We start from the raw sequence: 21,691 nt of genomic DNA on the forward strand, positions 1-21,691 counted from the left end.
TGAAATCAAGTTTTCTCTTTCTTTCTGTGCTTTTCCCTTCCCTTCAAACAGGTATCATGGGATCAAGGACGTTTTCAACTATTAAATATAAAAATGAGGTATGGTTTTAGTATATTTACCATTTTAACATCATTGGATTTCTAATATACCGATGATAAAAATGAACATTATCATAATTGTTTCAAGGATGTCTGAAGTATGTACTCAGTATGTTTCTGGGAAAATACTGCATTATGAATTAGTTTTGAAGACTTGATATCTCCACTAGTAATTCTAACACTTTCATTTGTTCTATGTCTTTATATTCTCACCAGTACGTTTCTCTTTACCGTTTCTCACCTTTTCCCCTCCCTAGGCTCTTACCCTAGAAATATAAACCCTGATTTATGGATTTGTTTTCTACCCACCACACTTTTCATGGGAAAAAATACATTGCTTTCTATGTCTGTTCACATATTGAGCCTGGTTCTCAGATGGCCAGAGCACCCACAAGAACAGCTGAAATTGTGGGAGCTCCAAAATGTTTAATTCCTCTGAAAATCTGGCTGCAAGTTACAGTTTTAAAGGGACATTGTCATGGTTACCTATAGTGTATGCAATATATATTTGGCTTACAGAACTTTCTAGAAGTCTAATTTATCTGAAAATCTTTAAAAATATCTTGAATTTAATTTTTAAGAGGATGATTTAAAGTTCATACATATCCAGCAGAAAATGCAGGTGTTAGAATTAGAAAAAATTTGATAAGCTGAATAATGAAACTGTTGAAATATTTCAGTCTAGGTGCTAGTAATTAAAAAGCGAACAAACAAAAAAACCCAAAACAAATAAACCCAAAGAAAATTAAACCTTTTTTTTTTCTTTTCTTTTCTTTTTTAGTGTGACGTTGTCCCTTTAATTTCAAAATCTATAGCTGGTGTAGCTATGGTAATATATTTTTTCTTTTAAAGTTATAAATAATTGTAACAGGTGTGCACATCTAAATAAGGTGACTATTCTACAATCTTTAGGAAGAGGAAGTAGTCCCACCTCGTCCTCCACTCCCTCGGTCCTATGACTTTACAGAGCATCCTCCCATAATCCCCCCTCTGCCCAGTGATAGCAGCTCCTTGCTCTGTTATAGCAGGGGCCCAGTACATCTGCCAGAAGAAAAGAAGATTCACCAAGTTCAAGGATATCAGAGAAATGGATCTTATTGTGTAAGTGGCTTAAACTGCCACATTGTTCTTGAAGCATCCTCCTTCCTTTGCACAGTCACAGTTTTTATTTTGTCATCTGGCTACTTTTGTGTTGGTTTTACTTTTGTTTACTTAGCTTTATGTAAAGCTCCATCATTTGCTCTCCACATTTTCCTGTCATATACTCTACACATATATATAATGTCTTAAGACTTAAATGCTTGTGTCAGAGTAGATTTCAGAAACTTAGATTCTTCTACTCACAAGTTCTTAAAGTCTAGGCTTAGAATCAGTTTTTGCTGAAGCCTTCTACAAATTTGTTTCCTGCAGATTATCTAAAAGAAAAAAGTCCCCTGCATTTTTATGGCAATTTTTTTCTGTAATTTCTGAAAAGTCTGCAAATGTTATTAGTCGAATTAACTACAGAAGAATACTGCTTCAATAGCACACTTGAACAATGAAACATTGTCTTAAAGTGAGAGCAGAGTCATCACAAAATAACTGTTTTGAGTCTTAAGACATAAATGCTTTTATGAAAATGCCTGTTTATTCACCTCTTAATTTGTCGTTCCTCAGGGTCCTGATTATAGGCTTTATAAGAGTGAACCAGAGTTAACTACAGTAGCAGAAGTGGATGAGTCTAATGGTGAAGAAAAAACAGAACAAATTTCAGAATCAGAGTCTGCTGCTAAAGGTTTGTCCCCAGGCGTGGTGTTTACAACTTCTCAGCCTTTCTCACAAGGAATGCAAAGCTTTAACTGTGTTATAGAAGCTATATCATCTTTTGTACTTTTTGTAGTCTGTCCGTTTCTTAATATGATGAAACAGCTTCCACAATAAAATAATGATTTAATTATATGACGAGAAAGATTTCAGTCAGTTACACTGCAGAAAAATCAAACATTACACTCACCAACAACCCTGAAATCCTTATTGACACCATGTCTAATCACATCACTCACATTCCCCACACACCATTCCCTTGAACAATTACCCATTTTATGTTCTTGCCCTTGAACAATTACTCAGTTTTTGAATCAAGCTCCCGATGTTATGTTGCCGGAACGTCCAAAAAGGCAGCACCACAGAATTTTCAGGCTCTCATAAGGCAGGGAAACAATGTCTTTTTCTTTTTTTAATCTTGTAATTGTTGAATTGCCTTCTGTCCTCTGATATAATAGGAATAATGATCATGACCTCGGAGTGTACAGACAATAAAGGTCTTTGCAATTGCTAAATGCTTTAGATTCTTCTCTTCATCTAGCTTCCATAAAACCTACTAATTGCTTGGTAGAGTCTTTTACCAGGAAGTGCTTCTCCATTCTGTTTGTTAAAACACACAGAATTGTTTGTTAAAGGTGACTTCCGGAAAAGTAGCTTGAGCACCTCCCAAAACCACATTAAGAACTTTTACTAAAAGTGACTAAACTTACCCATTCATTTTTCACTGGAAAAGGTGATGTTTCCAGTGCCAGCAAGATCGCTGCCTTCTGTTCTGGTAGTTTGACTAAGCATGCACATAGTAGGTGGGTGTAACAGTACTAGAATTTGACCAAGAGCTACTATCATATAAGGGTGGTATTTTCAGCAAATGGTAGTGGAGGTTTTTAAAACTAAGGTTAGCATATAGTTTGGGTGTAAACAATGTGCTCGGTGTAAGCTTGCACTTGCCAGGCAATTAGCCAATTCAAATTCACCATGGTATTTGCTCACATGCAAGGTTCACTTAAGATACATGTTAAATTTCTTTTAACTTGTTGGTGAAAAATGCAAGGTTTAACCTGAGATTTGGTAATCATCAACCACCTAAATAGAGGAATTTGCCTTTCTGACAACATGCCTAGATTTTATTGACCTGTGGTGTTCCACATTATTTGTATTAATTTATGACAAGAGGGAAAGTAATTATCAAGATGCTGTAAGAAAGCCTCTGCTGACTATATAAAGCAAACCAATACTTTCTGAGCACCCCAATCTACTTTCTATCTCCTTCTGTAAAGGCAGAAATAATTTTATTATGTCGATTTGTAGAAAACCAGTCCTCAGCAAAGGAAAGTTATAATACAAATTCCTCTAAAATAAATAATTTTCAGGGGTGAGGAAGAGAATAGCTGCAGTGGTAGCAAGCAGCGAGAGGCTTTTTATCTTCTTTAACAACAGAGCAAAGTGGGTTTATCATAGCTGCATTTTATCAACCTGTCTACACTTTTTGAGCATGCGAATTTTCTAACAGATATTTCTTGTTCTGGGCATTCACTTGTAGTAACAATCCCCATGCAGTAGGAAAAATATAAACATTCCTGGGTGTTTGGGGTTTTTTATAGTGTGTATGCCACTACAACTATATGCTGGTTCACAAACATTTTTATGCCATTCTATCTTAACAGTTTATAAGCTGAAAAGGAAACAAAGGCAGCTCATCTCTGCAATTTTTCTTTCTTGCTGTTTTAAGAAGTCATACTTAAATGATGTAGTTTCCTATTGAGGGTGTTTCTAAAAACAAGTAAATTCAGAGGAAATTTAAAACATTTTTTCTAGTTCATTGTGCACATAGCTGTACCTAGACACTTCTCATGTCAGCCATTTCCCTCTTTTTTCAAATGTCAGCAATCAAAGAGAAATGTTTTAATGGGGATATGTAAAGTAGCCCGTACAGCTGTCTGCAAACAGAGAAATATTTATGACCTGAGTGGTACATAAAGGTGACTCAAAAGGAAAATGGACTTTTGCTGTGTTTTATCCTTTTTATGTCTAAAGGACACCCAAACTGTTGCTTTATAGGTTTTGTTTTGAATGATGGATTTGGCATTCAAATACTTCTAGGCTGTTTTGTCAGACTGTCGAACAATTTGGAGAAAGAGTTGAGCCTTCACCAAGTCAATATAGCCTCTAAAATCTGTGCAACCTCAGGAAAAACAAATAGAAATAATTTGCGTATCAGAGAAGACATATCTGGTTTTTTAGGCAAAATCAGCAAGGAAACAGTATTTTCAATAGTTTGATTTCCTGCATGTATCAAGAAGCAAAAACAAAGCATGTGTTATGTAATTATATCTGTGTATTTTGGCAAGTTTTAACTTACTCCAATTTTCTGCCAGCTTAATAACACTTTGGCAGGGTTTCTCTAAAAAACTAGTGGTGGATATGACTACAAGAGGCCAAATATGTAGTGGATATCAGGACACAGAATATCCTCAGCTCCCAACCAGACAGTGCCTGGCTGCTGCAGTTCCCTGTCCCTAAGTGCATCGAGCTGCGAGGCTGAGGATATAGTCCCAGCTGTGCACAAGCACATGCTCAGCTAACCACAACTGGTAACACAAACAGGTTTGAGTGGTGGTGTTACAGGCACCGTGTAAACAAGACCAGCACTTGCGTGAAAATGGGGCAACACAAACAGCATGATCCTGTTCTCACTCGCCAGCTCACCAGGCTCAAAGCTTGCTCGCTGGTCTCATACATACATAGACATGAGCACGTGTGTGCACACACACAAATGAGTCCCGCCAGCAGCTGAGTAGACCTATAGTATCTTCATCTGTCAACTGTCAGTACCTCTAACCTCTCCAGCATCTGAATCCTAGACCTAAAGGTCTCTTGAACAGCTGGCTCCCATGCCTTGTGTTTGATTTGCCATCCAGTCTTCCCTGAAGTTTGTTAGCATCTCAGAGACAAAAGGTTTGCCCTGGTTAGCAGGGCCAGAGTTACGGTCCCTCTGGTAGCCAGCCCGCAGGCCTGCAGTCTTTCCTGCCTTTGGCTCCCAGGCCTGTGATCTCTCGGTAGCTGTCTCCTACTCGCCAGCTAGCCTGGCCTGAGGATCAGTAGCATCTCTCACGCTCTCATACAGAAAAGGGAAGGCATACTCACATGCAAAATATTAAACTTTATTCTGTAAAATAAGAAGATAGGACAGAATGCAATACTGAGGGATGGGACTTGATCAGGCAAGCGTGCTGATGAACAGCTTGTTTATGCAAAGCTGGTGCCTTTTATTCCCCTTCCTCTCCGTTATTCCATGCCTGTTCTTTCCCATCCACCTTGCCCCCTCCCTATCACAGCCTTTGCTTCTTTCCAAATAAACATCCCACTCATAATTACTTTTTCTTCATTAGTCCTACTTTTGCTAAATCTTGTATTTTGACACTGCTGTCTAGGTAAGCTTGGCTGTAAGTGATAGCACTGATCTCTGCTGGCCTTGCAAACTCTAGTCCAGAAAAAGTCCCCAGTATGGCCATCCAGTTAGCTGGGATGTTTGGCCATCTTTCATGTGATTCCCCCTTAAAGATCTGTGAAATGTTGCCATTCCACAAAGCGCTAATTTGTGTCTGTTTCCCACTGTTATTTTTATGTCCAACAGTTTCTCGTGCCATGTGCAACAGTTTCCCATGTTCTGTTCAGCTGTGTAGCTAAACCTCAGGCCAGGGGCTACCCATCTGCCTGCATACATTAGCAGACTTGATAGGCATTCAAATCTTTGCTGTCTTTTGAAAAATAGTTTCCAAGGCTAACAACATGTATTTGGGCAATGTTTTGCATAGCACTTAGTATATTGCTTTACTGTTCTGCAGGTTCACATTTTCCTGTGGGAGTTGTACCACCCAGGACCAAATCACCAACACCAGAGTCTTCAACAATCGCATCCTATGTCACTTTGAGGAAGAATAAGAAGATAGATCTAAGAACGGTACTTTAAGATAACCTTTGAACATTAATGAATAGTGATGTGTTAATTTCTAAGTTTAATTTCTGTAGTAAATTCAAAAGTGGTAGTTATCTTTGTAATTTTTTTTTTTTTACAAAAAAATCACTGTTATAAAAATATAATAATCAGATTAATGGAGACAGCTGTAGAAAGAATGACAAAATGTAAAGCTCATGTATGTTAAACTGCATAGAGGCATTCAAACTGGGCAAGAACTGAATGGTAATGATAGATCTGCTAAGGTACTGAAGCTCAGGCTTGAGTTAAAAGGATATGAAGCATCTTAGGTGAAAACTTGAAGGACTTGTATTTGGCTTCTGGGGCCCTGCATAAAAAATACTGGCTTTTATTTATTTCATTACTAAGATGATTTGGGAAATACCTAAAGCAGCCAGAAAACAAGCATACAGTAAGCAATATGTAGGTAATTAGCCTGCGATTTCAGATTAGAGAGTCTGTAGTCTCTGGGTTGAAGACAGATGTCTACATGTAGTTGACACAAAAAAGAGGAAAACTTTTGCCATAGTTACAGCATGAATAGAAAATGAAAACTTGTAGGAAGAACGGGAGAGGAGAGAGAAACTCACAGGATGTTGACTGGAGAAAGCACACCGCTTTTCAGAAGTGAAATCAGTTACTGTGAATGTACTAAATGCAGCTGATTAGCCCCAAGTAAATTTTTTCCTGTCATACAAAATACAGACCTAACTGAAAAACAGTGAATTTCAAGAACAGAGTAGGTAAAGTGATCGTTGTTATTTTGGGAATAATATAATGCTTAGAATTACATATTTTTAAGTGGTGATAAATTTATTCTGTCTCAGCCTGCACTTGCCATTAAGTGATGCCCAGCTGCAGTTCTTGAAATAAAAAGGCAGAAATCACTATTAGATCAACTAGTATAAATGTCCTGGATCATTAAATTTTGATTATGTTTCTATCTCAGTCAAGTAACTTGTGTTTGCCTGTTGTATAATGTCTGGTAAATTGTTTCAGCTTAATAGGATGGCTTTGAGAGAGCATCTGCCCATTTTCCTAATGTTTATCATTGATGGTGGTAATGCCACTGTTCAAAAAAGCAAAGTATCCCTTCCTTTTATTTTGAATTTTGGTGTTCATTTATTAATGATTGGGTTTTGTACTTTCTTCACAGACATAGGAAAACGTTACTTGTGCACTATTTTTCTGCTTTTTAGTAAAATCTTTAGGTGATCTTTCTAATAAGCTAAACAGTTTAGAACCTTGTTTTTTTTAAAACAAACACATATTTATGTGTGTGTGTATATATATGTGTGTGTGTGTGTGTGTGTGTATATATTCTTCCATTTAAGGAAAGACCAAGAAGTGCAGTGGAGCAGCTGTGTCTTGCAGAAAGCACACGGCCTCGAATGACTGTGGAGGAACAGATGGAAAGAATAAAGAGACACCAACAAGCTTGCCTGAGAGAGAAGAGAAAAGGACTCAATATTATTGGTGTTTCAGACCAGTCTCCTTCACAGAGTTTGTCGTTTGTCAGAGATAATCCATTCAAATTGGCACAGGTGGGTGCCACGTTATTCAAAAACTTTAATATGTCCAATTTAAAAAGTTACAATATTGTTCTTTTTTCAAAATCACATGATAGTATAGGTGTCGATTTGAGAGTGCTTGTATAGAGTAAAAGTCAGTTTTCTGCCAGCCACAAGAGGAGGGGAGATACCAATCTTCATGTTTATACCTAATGATAGTAGAAGTCACTTCTTTGTCTTTTTGTAAAATAAATAGTTCAAATCTACATATGTTTGATTATGCATTTTGATGTTTGTTAACAGGTTTTATTTTGTCAAATTTAGCAAACAACATGAAATGACAAGCTTTGTGACTAAAGGCAGTTTCGGGGAGAATCATGATTCAGTTGATGTGTAAATTATGAAGATTTTTCTGCCATATAATATATTCAAACATATGTAACTTTTTTAGGTAGGGATGTATATTTATGATGATAGCTCTTAACTGGTGCTTTTTTGCTGTAGTTTTTGAGCCCATAAATACATAAAAATAGAACACTTTTCACTCATTCTTAAACAGTTAAGGCAAAGAAGTGAGTTTATTTAAGGGTAAAGAGTGGGGAGAGAGGAGGAAGATATAACTGCTTGTCATTAGCCAGGAAATACTATCCTGAACATACATCCAAAAAAAACCCCCACAAAACCAAAACCAAACCCAGATTCAGGGTAATGGATGTTAGACAACCTACTATTTTCTAAATGCTAGGAATGTTTCATTTTTCAATAGCTTAATCAAGGTCGGGGGGGAAGGGGGGTTGTTGGTTGTTTTGGGGGGATTTTTTTATGCTTCTGGCATACTTTTTTTTCCTTAGACCACATTGGTATGTTGGATTTTTTTGGTTGGTTGGTTTTGGTTTGGTTTGTTGTTTTGGGTTTTTTTTACAGTGGCATGGAAATGCCTTCTTCTATGTTTCATAGGCATTTTAAGATCTGATTTAACAGATTAAATGCATTGCACTGTTCAGTCACATATTTTCAGAGAAGTTTTAGGTTTGGTTGGGGATTTTTTGTTTTTTCTCTAAGCATGCTAAGCTGCCTTCAGAGCTATACAAAAGTTACTTTCCCTTCAACAACATTGGATCCCCAGAAGACACTGAATTAAAGTTTTGCCTTTGCATTAGAGCATCTGTATTTGGGCTCGCATGAAGGCTAAACATGAAGTAGGCCTCTACAAATATTTTTGTGATTAACAGTGCCCCTTCTCAAGAAGGGGACATGCAAAGCAGAGCTTTACAGATGTTTCTTTGCGGTTTTTACAGCGGTGTTTGAGCTTTACCACTTTCCTATGGTATCATGTCATACCTCAAGGTGAGGAAACTCCAATCACGTATGTGTCATACCTGGTTAGCCAGGATGTTGGGAGCAGTGGGACAAGTGGCCAAATCCTCTGTGCCAGCACTATTTGCTATATAGAACGCAAAATAATTTTGTTCATGTCAGCATGTTCTTCAGCCTTCTGTGTGAAATCAGTGCTACGCGGATGAGAGAAGAAATGTATAGAATAAGTGAGAATATGTCTGAATTTAATATTTAGCTAGTAATCCATGCTACAGAATCACTTTTTCTGTCACAACTTTAGTTCTTCCAGAATGCTGTTTGGCAAAAAGCCCCAAGATGAGGCTTACACTGTAGTAATAGCTCTTACTTTTTAAAGCTTAGTTTCTATGCCTATTGATTTTTATACAGAAAAATAATGCAATAGCATTAACTGCTGAAAGTCTTTTCAATTGGGATTTGGGTTTTTTTGAGAATTGGAGAAAAAAAAAAAAGATTTTATAAATGGCCTACTGTGTAATTTTTAAGTGGTTACCAAAGTACAAAAGGAAGTAGTTTCACAATTGTTACTGTTTGGGACAAGTGTATGATATGGGTGCATTCTTCAGTTAGGAAAGTAAAGATTCATTTGTGAACTGACTTACATGGAATTTGCTTTTAACAGAGTGCGTGTGTTAAATCGCAGGAATTCAGTCACAAGATTTACTACTTTCATGGCTCCTGTTTTTCTCAGCCCTAGTACTTAGTTTGGTGACGCTCATGTGAACCTCACTTCAGTTTGCTACACTGCCAACATCACATTTGCAGTTCACAATCTTAAGTCACCTCTGTCATCCTTCCTCAAAACTTTTATGTCAAATTATTCTCTGTACAATGGGTTTGGTTTTTTTAAGTATTTTTTTTTAATTTTTTTTAAGTATTATTCTCTGTCATTGTAAGATGCTGTGTTGTTCTCTGTTATAACAGGATAAGCCTGGAAGACATTCAAGGTAACTGGAGAAAGTGCATGCAGGTGCACTGAATTTTGTACTGACGGCAGATTTTTAGCCATCTTTTTGTTTTAATCGGGAAAAGCTATTTAAAAAAAAAAAAAATCAGTGCTTATGAGCTCAAATAAGAATGGTACTAAGCCTGTGTGTGACTAAGCTAAGTAGGAATGAAATTTCAGATGAAAAGGTGCCTAATAGAAATGCTGGGGATTGGGGCAGGGTGCACAAAGTACAGTCTTTTTAGGTAGCCTGAACTGTTTTGAAAGGTACAAAAAATGAGAAAATTCTAAGTCTTTAACAATTTCCATTTTTCTTATTGCAGTGTGGTATACTTAAGGTTTTTTAAGCATTTGTTTTATCACAGTCAGAGGACAGTGCAAGACCCAGAACTGAGACTGTGATAGCTTTTATATGAATACATCTGTATATCAATTTTGTTCCACAGAATCGAAAAAAGGATGATACTGTATCTAGTAACATGAAGGAATTAGAGAGGACCAGTAAAGAAAATAATTTGAAACAAAATAATGGAAGTCCTGGAGAAGAAATAGCACAACTAAAACATGATGGAGAACAGGAACATAATTCAGGTTTTACTAAAGAGGTACTAAACTTTCCCTTGTTAAACTGTTCATCAGCTTGTCTTGCAGCAGAAAAATATTTTGAGCCACAGACAGCAGTGTGTGGGAAATTGAGTCAGTTCCTTTTGCTTGGAAGATTAATTTTTCTTTTTGGATATTAACAATTTTGTGCTTCTCTATAGAATATTCTGTATCAGATCTGTCTATAGCTTTTATATATATATATATATATATATATCTTTTCTATAGAGTTTTCTTGTCTATTATCTTCCTAAATTTCACTTTGCTTAACTTTTTCTTTACTATCTTGATTGATTGGAAAATTACAAAATTATGGTCTTTACTACTTTGGAAACAAAACAAATACTCATGCATCTTTAAATAATAATCATTGATCTGTTCATTGATCAGAATATCGCAGTGTATTTTTTGACAGCAATTTAATACACTTTTTGTTCGGTTGACTGTAGTGCATCAAATCGTTTATAGAAAGCAGAATAAAGCTGACACAACAGTTTGTACATGGAAGTAGGCGGTAACTAGTTTGTGCTATTTGGTCACTGGATTGATTTCTGTCTGGAAATGCTTTCACTCACTTGGCAGTGAGTTACCTTGGTGTGTCTGATACTAAAGTGCCCTGAAGACTTGGCAAAAACAGGCTGACCGTGAAGAATAGATTACTGGAGTTGTTTCTACGTAATCATATCCTTCTTATATTTTAATATTTTAAAAAAAATTGTGTAGAGGGTTTTTTTTCTTCTTTTCTATCCATATTCTTTAATTAATCATGCTTTGCTTTTCCTTTTCGTCGTTCATTTTTCCTCTTGTTTTCCTATTTTGTGTTAAGCATTTCTAAAAATATGTCTGGAGAATGCTATAAAATCAAGTAACATCTGTTGTTATTCTCTAAAAACATTTTCTGTTGAGAGTCTGTTGCTTTCTTACGTATGCAGATCTTTTTAAGGGAAAATTATGTAATATACTTGTATCGGTAGTATCTAATCATACCTGTAAGGGCAGTGTTCAGGCTTATCAGCAATATATTCCAGTAGCTGGAATCTCTGTTGGCATTGTGAAGAGAGGTATATCACAAAAAAATAGCCAGGCTACAATCCAAACAGTTCAGATAAGTTCTGGAAGTTATTAAGCGAAGCCCTGCCCATTGGCTGTGGTATAAGTTTCAGGATAACTCTATTAACCTGAATGGTATTGATAAAAATTTCTTAAGTTATGTAATTCTGAGTTACTAAGTATACATGATGGCAAAATTTGTCTGTTAATAAAACTGTTTCCTGATACTGTATTTCTTATCTGCCACTTAGTATGTGCTACAGCTTTTTGTTTCATGATTTCAATTTTTTTATAGCTGACAAAAACTGGTGATCTTTTATCAGATACACATGTTGTATCTGACTCAAAAGAAGTGAGTAATGAAGAGAAAGCAGAAAAGGAAAAGAAAAATAAATTGGAAGAAACACATGATGGTGATATAAGGTAAAAATAAAACAAGATGTTCAGAGGCTCTTTTAAACTTGCACATTGTATTTATTAGCTCATCGGATGAAGCAACTAATGAAATGCTGCTGTAAATACTTAAAAGGTATATATTTTTGAGTGGTTTTACATTCAAAGAAATCTAGTAAGAAACATAACGACTGCAGGGGTTCAGTAAGAGGTGATGAGTTGGTGGGTGAAGCAATGTTTATTTTCAAATAGTGCCCCAGTTATAAGGAGAATACATTCATAATCCTTGCTTTGGGATACAAAATGTGTTTAGTAATGTGAGTTCTGGCTTTGTATCGCTTTATTACGAAAGCTTCAGCCAGGGCTTCCTTAGCAAGCTCTTTACCACTGATATTTAGGAGATGACTAAACAGCTTTTTCTGTATCTCCTGCCTAACTTTTACTTCACTCTTTTGGAGCATTGCAGAATTAGAGAAATACTGTGACATGGATATTCCTCTTTAAGGATTTGTAACTTCAGTGTAAGTTGCACTGCAGATCCTAAGTGAGTTCTTACATTAGGTCATAACTTCTTCACAGCGCCCTTCAGCAAAATGGATATCACGCAGTAGGAAACTGCATGAGTATGTAAAGGAAAGGAATTCAGTTTCCAAAAAAGTCAAACTTTACAAGGTAGAAGGGTTTCAAAATACATGTTTAATTTATATTACACAAACTTGCAAGTTGCAACTTTTTTTCTAACAAAAGAAAATTAAATTGTAACTCCTATACTTAGTGGTTAACACTTGAAATGAAGTTAGAGTGAGTTCTGAATGCTGTGCTTTTTTTAATCAGCTTGCAGAGTGTAACCACAGTTACAAACCACAAACCCAAAACCAGTTCAGAAGAAAGTGAAGTAGTTAGCATTCAAGAACAAGAAGGGATTATGTCTTCATTTGAATTAGCAGCACAGTCTTCAAAAGGAAATCAGGCAACAGCAGGTATGGAAAAGAGTTTTGACTGAAGCACAGTTTATATAGTACATATGTAAAACTTTATTTCATTTTGATTGTCTTTTGATGCTCTGAAACGCTTGTGAATGTAAAGTGCTGAGCTAGTCTAGATGTCAAGTGTATGGTTTTATAACATAGAGGAGAGTATTTTCCCAGTGGACGACTACAGAAATTCCATTTTTCTGAGGCTTTAATATAGATTTTATGGTTTTGTTTAATTCGGGAATTAAATAAACTGTTGCCATAAATTGAGTCATACTATAGTTGTTAGTTGGAGCAAATCCTTTCCTATTCATCTTGTAGAACGGCATCTCAATTCTGATCGTGTGTAGATTATTTACCTTCACCTCCTTGATAATGGATGACCCCAGGTATGCCCAAGATAGAGGAATCTGCGAGAGTTTCCAATATGTCTAGCAGAATTTGAATTAGCAAGTAAAAGACCCCAGTTTGGTCATGTTTTCAGGAGTACAAAAAAGCAGAAAACACTAGCTGACTGGTAAAATGACTGGTGGGGTACTACTCTGCAAGAAGACAAGGCTGGAATAAAGCAAAATTGTTTGCAAAGAGAAAAAGAGGGGAGTGCGTAGGGGAGGATGAAGGAAGAAGATAGAATTTAAGATGTTTTTAGGTTATTTGGTGATGGGAATGGTTAAGCCAAAGGGTTCAATTTATGGATATAAAAGGTGACCTGGACCTTTGTAGTGCAGTCAGCAATCCTTTCTGTGACTTGATAATCAAAACCAGAACTTGTAAATACATTTTATAGTGCTTAGCAGAATAAAAAATGCTTAGTTAATCTGAACTGGGATAAAGGTGGGTCTGGAAGTATCACAACTAGTTAAATTTTACTTCACACACACACAACCTCTTTGCAACATAAATAACACATCAGCATTCATGTGTCCTTTGTTCGTTCCTTTGGTGTTCTACTAATCACTTATAGGCCTGAGAACACTTATCTTTCCTGAGAACAGCTATGGTGTCCCTTGAAGTTGTGCTTATTGTGCTGATCAGATTTTAAGTCTTCACTTGTGTAACTTTCATTTGGTTCTGCTTATATTTATTATGGCTTGAAATCATGCATTCTGTAACTTGTATTTTTATTTATCTTGCTGTATGACTCGCAGTGAAAAGTTTGCCTTCTTCACCAGAATCGTCATTGTCACCAGCTCCATCTACACAGACACAGCTCACAGAAGGATCACATTTCATGTGTGTATAGTTACAGAGAAGTACGTCTTTTTTTCCCACCCCTCCTGCCATGTTCCTATTTTTCTAAGTATATGTAGTCTACTTATTTTTCTGAGAAACATCTGTAGACAATACTTGGCAAGACAAAGTTACCTGCAGTGTTGAATATCAACTAACCAGAAAACAAAACGAATACATGTATAGATTTACTTGCAAGTAATGTACTCTCTACCCAAGTACAGAGAGAAAGGAACGAATTGGCTTATCAAGCACATTCTCCACAACTGGCAAGATAATAGCCCTTTGAATTACATGAGAGACCAAAGCTGTTAGAAAACAGACACCCAGTTAAGATACAGCATCAGTCTTCAGGTGCACATGAATCTTGATGCCTCAGTCTTGGTAATAGCAACTAGAGCTACATCTCTTAGTGATTCATAGGAGGGAATGGTCTAATGCCCTGAAGAGTTTATGGCTTAAGACTTAGATAACTGAGGCATGACACACAGGAATGGAAAAAGTGAAGGTGGAAGAAATGTAACAATTACAAAACTTTTTTCTTTCTATAGCGATAGCCCTACACAGCTTCTCTTCCCTTGTCATAGTAGGTGATTTATTTTTTTTTTTCTAGGAATCAAGTTAGAAAGCATGATTTAAGCTATATTTAGAAGTTCCTACCTACTTAACGAATAGAAATGGAATTATAAGTAAGCATATTTATTTATACAAGTGTTTAAAGAAATTAATAGGATACCAATGTGAATGCTTCAGCACTTTAACAGCAATTAAATCAATCCACATCTCTTTGTTGTCAGGAAGTACCTGTTTAAATAAGCTTTCTACTAAAAAAATGAGCTTTGCTGCAATGGTAATATTAAATGCCATTACCAATGTAACTTATGAAAAATTTTAAATCAAGATGTTCGCAGTCATTTAGCATGAGATCTGAAAATGCATTTTGTCATTCACTGTCCCAATCTCCATTGTCAAGCTTTTATCTTAGCAAAATTAGACTTAGTATTCATCATAGACACCTTTCTTGTATGAACTATGGGCAATATATTATTTGTATTCTTACAAAAAATATATATATATATATCTTTTTCTGCTTTTGAGAGAGTGGAAAATGTCCTCTTCACGTTCAGTACTGCCACTTGTGCTGCTGGTTTCCTGATGGTTGTGGTCTGTCATGATTAGATTTTGCTTGGACTTCTGTACTTTTATTGAAAAGTTTTATTACAGAACTATTTAAAAAAGATAAGTGGAACTATTCAGTTTTCCTGGAAATACTAATTTGCGTTAATGCTTTTCAGTTTCATTGTATAAATACATATGCATTTATCATGCATCTTCCTTTTTAAATAGGACAAACATTACCCTATCAACTCAGTTTCAGGTCAGTAGTGAAACTGAAACTGTGCTGCTGAGTTCTGTCCGTAGCCATAGCATGCCTGTCTTGAAAGGGGAAGCAACTTACAGCTTCAGTAGAAATTTATCACCAATGACACCAAGTTGCTTTCAGCTCTTGTCATCAGCTCAAATGATCAGATCAGCAAATTCTTCTTTTTTTTAAGGATTTATGCTAAATATGAGACTAGAAAAAGTGAAGCATTCCTATAGCGATCTGCTTTGTAACTTAATGCCCAGTCCTCGACATCCCACAGTGTGGTGTATCCTCATAGGTAGTACTGCAGCTGTACCATTTCTGTGTTAAGTACAATTCTGCAAATAGGCTTTAATTGCTTGTGACAAAACGGTGCATCTGGGATGGCACGTGTAGAACTGACGCTCTGCTTACACATGCCTCGCTATAATGAAGAAAAGATTCCAGAAGTTAAAATATATCCATTTTGGCTGTTTATTCTTTGAATTGTGTTGGAAAAAGCATTGAACTCTGCGCATATACATTCCGCACTTCTTTGCTGTTCCTGATGTCTCTGTTGGTTGTTTCCTAGGAGCTCCAAAACAAATCCATGCCATGAGCTGGCCCTAGTATACACAGGAGATGTATGAAGCATGCATAGTCTGCTTGCCTGCAGTATTTACGGCCTCGTACCTTTTGGGGCTGTATTCCAGTGCTTTGCGCTTTGCTGAAAGATAGGTCTTTTAACGTGCAAGAGCTCAGATGCCAGAAATGCTATGCGGCAGAGGGAACTTCAGAGCTGTAGGATCAGCCCTGTTCATATGCAACCAAATTTTTCAGGCAGCATCTGGAAAATGTATGGTAGATTTCAAAGAATAATGAGGTAATACCTATATTTGGCTTTTATGGTCAATTAGTAAAATGATACTCTTGGCACAATGCCAGGGGAATTTGGTATAGGAAATTGGTGGCACAGGATATTGTAGGGCTGAGGAAATTCACCCCATGAGTACAAAGCTACTTTCTTTGTCATGGCTTTTGCTTTGCAGAGACAAATCTGGATCTGTACCACTAACATTATGTTTTAAGCCTTACATTTACACTGAGTAATGGAGAGATAATGAAATTTTATACAGCACCTGGTTTCAAAGCTCAGAAATGTTTTTACTAATGAACTGTTAAAAGCTATTTATAGAAGTCCTTTCAGCAGTTTCCAAAATACAGCAGGCTCTGGGTGGACCACTTGAACTTCAGAACACCTTACAGCTAGGCTGCCATGACAGGGTAGCAACTGAGTAATTCTGCATTCCTCTTCAAATTGTGCCTGTTGTTTGCAAGAGCAATTAGGGTCTTTGTTATTATTACTGGTTTTATATAAAGAACATTTGGAGATAGCCATGTATAACAAGATAAAACTCTCCGAATAAACAGACTTTCATACAAAGTTGTGTAAATTTGAGAGAAGCTCACTTTTGCTTCTTGCTGTTGAAGTATCGACAGCAGTAATATTCATCAGGAAAACTGATTTTGGAAACAGCTGATTTCTAAGATATTTTGTTATGTTCTACACCATTGATAACTACTGCTAGCATGAGGTCAGAAATTTCTTGCTGTGCTCAATCCCAGGAACTGCTTTATACAATATTCTGTTGTTGCTAAAATAGAGTAACTTAATGTATATCTGTCTTTCAGCACTAATGGCTTCTATTGAAACAATTCATGCCTGAGATGTATGGAGCTGACCTATGAAAATATGAGAAGATATTGTACAGTATATTTTAAATCTATGAAATTCATAGTTTTGATGCTTTTGGCCACGGAGCATCATTTTATCACTTCCTGGAAAATGTTTATTCCAAGAGAGCTTTAAATGGCCCACATGTACACTCAGCAACCTTCAGATTGTTCTCCTGATACCAGCTTGCTGCTATGATTTCTGTGCACATAAAATAAAGGCTTTTTTTAATGTGCAGCCTACAGTCAGAACTTTATTTGATTTTCCCCAGAATTTAGTGTTCTTTTAATTATGGATCGTATAAGTTTACTTTTTTGCTTCTTTTAGATGTGTAACTCAGTTAATTTTACATATTGCCACTAAACCTTGTTTTACACTTTTAAAACATTACAACTTATTGTTTTAACATTTTATTTGTAAAATTTTTATATATATATAATATAGATATATTTAAAATGTGCCATTTTTATTATTGCTTAGTAAAATATGTCCTGTTTCTGCTGTAATTATTTCTTGGTCAGGTTGCAATGTCAGCAGTTACTGCCACACTTCTGTCAACTTATACATTAATGTTAGTGGTTACTTTTTCTTAAATAAAATGGAGCGTAGGTATTTTGAGGTACTGGGCTTCTCATTCATTGGGTTAGGGTGTGTACAGCAATAAGCAGGTTTTCAATCCAGTACTTAGTTTGTGTACAAATGTAATTATGTTCATTGTGTATATATTATACAATGAGCACATACGATGTAAGTATAAGAAGCCACCTATTATTGTTCAAATACGAATGTTCATATCCCATTTCTTTTATATCATATTAAATAAATGTTGATGTTCTTAAGGACTTGTATGGTTAGTACTTCTTCCAGCAAACAGATGTCACACTGTGTTCCACATTTTGATGTGGGAAATGCAACAAGTCTTATCTCATTGGCGACATCACCTGTCAACCAGAGTAGCAGTGACAGACTCTTTTAAGAGATTCCAGTCTTCCTCTACAGGAAGGAATAAGGCTGCAACACAGAACAAAAAGACAACCTGAGACGGAGACGCAAGAAATACAGGTTCAGCTCGTGACTCTCCCAGACTTGTATCATGATGTTGGAATAATCACTTAGTCATTCTGTGTGTCTGTTCCCTGCCTGTTTACTTGAGAGGTAATAGCCTGTCTTGCTGATGGGGTGTGGTGAGTAGTAATTCAATATTTTCAAATGTTGAATGCCACATTCAGTGGGGTTAAGGAGAGACGCATGATGATTCCTTGAGGCTTTGATATCTGCAAACCATCTTCCAGAAACTGCAAGAAAACCTGAAATAATTTGTCAAGTGTCATCATACTACAGATGTTACTAGCTTCGCTTTTCCATCTCACACAGCTGTCTGAATTTGCCTTAGACAAGAGGGGTTTAGAAAAGAATGATGAAAAATCAAAAGATTTAAGGGAAAGCTTTTGAATCTAGTATATAAAACTAAGAAACCTTTTAAAGATTCAGGCAACTGCTGTGTGCTTCAGTGCACGTGCATGCCATAAGTGGTAGGGCAAGTTTCATAAGAAGACAACTGCCAGCTCCTGTTGTGCTTTTTTATCATAGAAATCATATCCTGTTCAAGTTAATATTGCTGTACTGGGGACTATATAATTCATTGTACTTTTCCATAGAGGAGACCTGAGATTGATACGCAGTTTGAAATTAATTCTTTATCATTGCCCCCTAAGTAGGAGTTTGTGTTCATTGTACTCCTCTGCCCCTCCAACCTCTGCTGCCAGTTCTTCCTGTGGTCTTTGCCACAAAGACACAGAGTACGCTGTCTGCCTACCTGTCATTTTGCCATTTGAAAAGTGAAGAAACAGGAAGCAGAATTTAGCAGCAGAGCTTGGAGGGTCACAGTGAAAGAGATAGCTGAAGATGATGCAGCGTGATGCAGGCAGACAGCATCCAGCTGAAAGTTTGATGAAATAGATGCCTTTTTTTTGGAACAGTAGCCCCAAACTAGAGCATCATTCCATTCAAAATGTAGAGCAAAGAAAAGGAGTGTGATTTTTTTCATTATTATTTATTGCTCAACAACTGAGGTTTAAGTTCTGTGGCATCGCTGGAACACCTGGGGCAAAGCAAATAGAACACACCCTGTTCTCTCCCTAACCCTTCTGGAGAGAGCTGTTCAGCTGTCAAGCTTTGCAATCTCTTTCTGTCCTTGCTGCCAAAAAAAGAATTGCAACCTATAAAGAAAAGAATGACTAAGTGGGTTTTGGACATTTATAGATCTTGTCTGTGTTTAAAGCAGTGTCAGTCTGGTGTATCTGCGAAGTACATGCAGTTTATACTGAAGCTGGGGGAGGGCAGGTGGGAGAATTGGCAAGTTTTTGCTGGTGTAACTGTTGGCAAACACAGCAAATGTAAATGATGCAGGAATGTAGTAATGCTCATAGGCTATAATTTCACTTCCTATGGGCACTTGCAGCAAAGACTTGCAGTTTCACTGGGTGCTCTATTTTTTTGTGTCTTATGAAAAAAATGAATGGCTTTGTGTTATCGCAGAGCATCTACTGTCTCTTACCTCATCAGAATAACTTATCCCAGTGATCATACTCCTGAGGTACAGAAATATCAGAACACTGATAGTCAGCCTTCAGACATCTATTTTAAGTTTGTATCTAGGATATTTTTATATTTCTGATTGCTTTATTGGCTATTGCACTGACACTTGTATATATGGAACGTGCTTTTTTCAAAAGCAAGAGTCCTTAGGAATAATGCAACACATTCTCTACAGATGTTCATGCTTTTCAGAACCAATTACATCTATTTTTGTCTTTTGTTCACCATTTGCATTGTTCCAAGACTACTAGAGAATATGAATCTTTTAAGTCCCTTAATAAAGTGACATTACTCAAAAAGTTATAGTTGGTGTCTTGGCAGTTTTTGTATGTTGTGGACTGGTTCGAAAGAGAAAGACCTCACCGGGCAGTTGAAAACCAAACCTTGTTTATATTATTACTAAGGGGGGAAAAGTAGACTTCAGTTAATATTTTCTCATAAATATATCTGTTATAATCTAATAAGGTCTATTTTCAGGAAATCAGAATAATTTTAAACAGCTCATTTCTATCTAAATCACTTTAATTGGACAGTCTGGGAAAGAATTATTACCCACCCTATTGGATCCACTAGATATAGTAACCAGGCATACATACATGAAAAACGTTAATGGATTAATTATACTGTTAGTAATAGATCTATTAAATCCTCTAGTACTTGGACTGGTGGCTTAAGTTCTGTCCTGGTTGAGTAAAGCAGGAAAGTGGAAGATCTTTAATCAGTGGTGGTGTTGGATAACTCTTAGCCCAAACTTTTCATTATATTGTAACAATAAGGTGAAGTGTTTTTCTTTTCTAATAAAACAAGCCAGAAGTAATACTCATTCAGATCTCAGAAGTGAGTCATCATGTATTTTCTGCACAAAACTTTTTTTGTCCCAGTGGTCCTAGATTTTGCTATACTACTTAAGTTATTCTAGGGTAGTTTAATCTTTTTCCAGTTTGAATCCTCAGTTAAAACATTATTTTCCATCCTTTGGAAAGTTGACATTTAAATGGCCATTGAACAAATTGCCTGTACCTGGTATTAATAATATATCTGAAACAATTTAACTTTTTTAAGGATGCGTGTGAAGATAACAAAGCAACATCTGGCCTTTATTTCTTCTAAAGAACATTATATATACTTGCTGTTATATCCTTGGAGCTGTTTAGCTTGTCCATATGGGAACACTGAAGAAGCTGCTACAAAATAAAATGGAATATACTGGTGGCTGAAAGCAAACGTCTGGCCCGAAATGAAGGCTAAAAGCAGCTGCTTTCTGAACTTGACATGCACAACTTGTTACCCAGCTGTTCCAGATGTCAGTATTCAAATGTTACTCATGGAATGAAGTTTTTGGTATTTTTTGTGATGTTTCTTTATTCTGTCATATGGCAAAGAAAATGTTTTTGAGGTCTATCTAAATATTACCTAGGTGTTGTGAAACTGCAGGCAATTCTCAGTTGTAGCTAAGTGTAGCGAAGTGACATCACTGGTTGCTAATTGGCTCATGTGGCAGTCTTGCTTTGGATGTGTTTAAGAACACTTACTTAGGCTGTGTTAGGTTCTGTTTGGAATAAAAGAAAAAGCTGTAAGCAAATGGTGATGTTTCCAGTGGACTGCTGTAGAGTCTATCAGGACAAAACCAGATGTGATCTCATTTACTTCTTTATTGCTGAAACCAAACCTAAAATAAGGAATTAATTTTTTGTTAAATTCTATCCAGATCCCTGTTCTATGGAACAGGACTACTTCAAAGAATTTCAGACTAAAAATGGAAACACCCTCTTCCTCCTTTGAAGGTAAAATGAGTACTGTTAAAAAAAAAAAAAAAAAAAAAAAAGCAGACTCTGCAGGTTTAAGTTTATAAGTAGAAGCAGCAAGATTTACTTACGGCCTAGAGATGTGGTCAATGAAAACTTTCAGAAAAATACCTGATCCTCATATGTTGTCATCTGGTAGTTTTCCTGATCTTCACTTCAGTGAAGTGACTGGCACAGTCCAGGACTCTCTTCTCCAGCTTTAAATCCACTCCAGCCTGATGTGTCAAATATTCTGTGTTCCTTGTATGGAGAAAAAGTGCTTTATCCG

General features: G+C 36.4%; 1 protein-coding gene across 22 annotated transcripts in view; it reads left to right on the top strand.

Moving 5' to 3' along the window:
• PLEKHA5 (pleckstrin homology domain containing A5) overlaps positions 1–19,921 on the top strand; it is a 168,726-nt gene extending 148,805 nt beyond the window's left edge. For 6 of the 22 annotated variants that reach the window (XM_055808095.1, XM_055808099.1, XM_055808100.1 and 3 more), the window contains 10 exons: positions 52–98; positions 1,011–1,199; positions 1,755–1,872; positions 5,747–5,862; positions 7,212–7,421; positions 10,137–10,295; positions 11,639–11,766; positions 12,571–12,716; positions 13,859–13,943; positions 16,978–19,921. In XM_055808095.1, coding sequence (XP_055664070.1) covers positions 52–98; positions 1,011–1,199; positions 1,755–1,872; positions 5,747–5,862; positions 7,212–7,421; positions 10,137–10,295; positions 11,639–11,766; positions 12,571–12,716; positions 13,859–13,943; positions 16,978–16,996 — 1,217 coding nt within the window. In that variant the 3' untranslated portion in view covers positions 16,997–19,921. Of the gene's footprint in view, positions 1–51; positions 99–879; positions 928–1,010; positions 1,200–1,754; positions 1,873–5,746; positions 5,863–7,211; positions 7,422–10,136; positions 10,296–11,638; positions 11,767–12,570; positions 12,717–13,858; positions 13,964–16,977 lie in introns of those variants that run through there. The other 16 variants (XM_055808102.1, XM_055808105.1, XM_055808106.1 and 13 more) reach the window with 6 other exon arrangements.
• The last annotated feature ends 1,770 nt before the right edge of the window (positions 19,922–21,691 follow it).

This window comes from Falco peregrinus, chromosome 6 (assembly GCF_023634155.1).
Source record: "Falco peregrinus isolate bFalPer1 chromosome 6, bFalPer1.pri, whole genome shotgun sequence".
Lineage (NCBI taxonomy): Eukaryota > Metazoa > Chordata > Aves > Falconiformes > Falconidae > Falco > Falco peregrinus.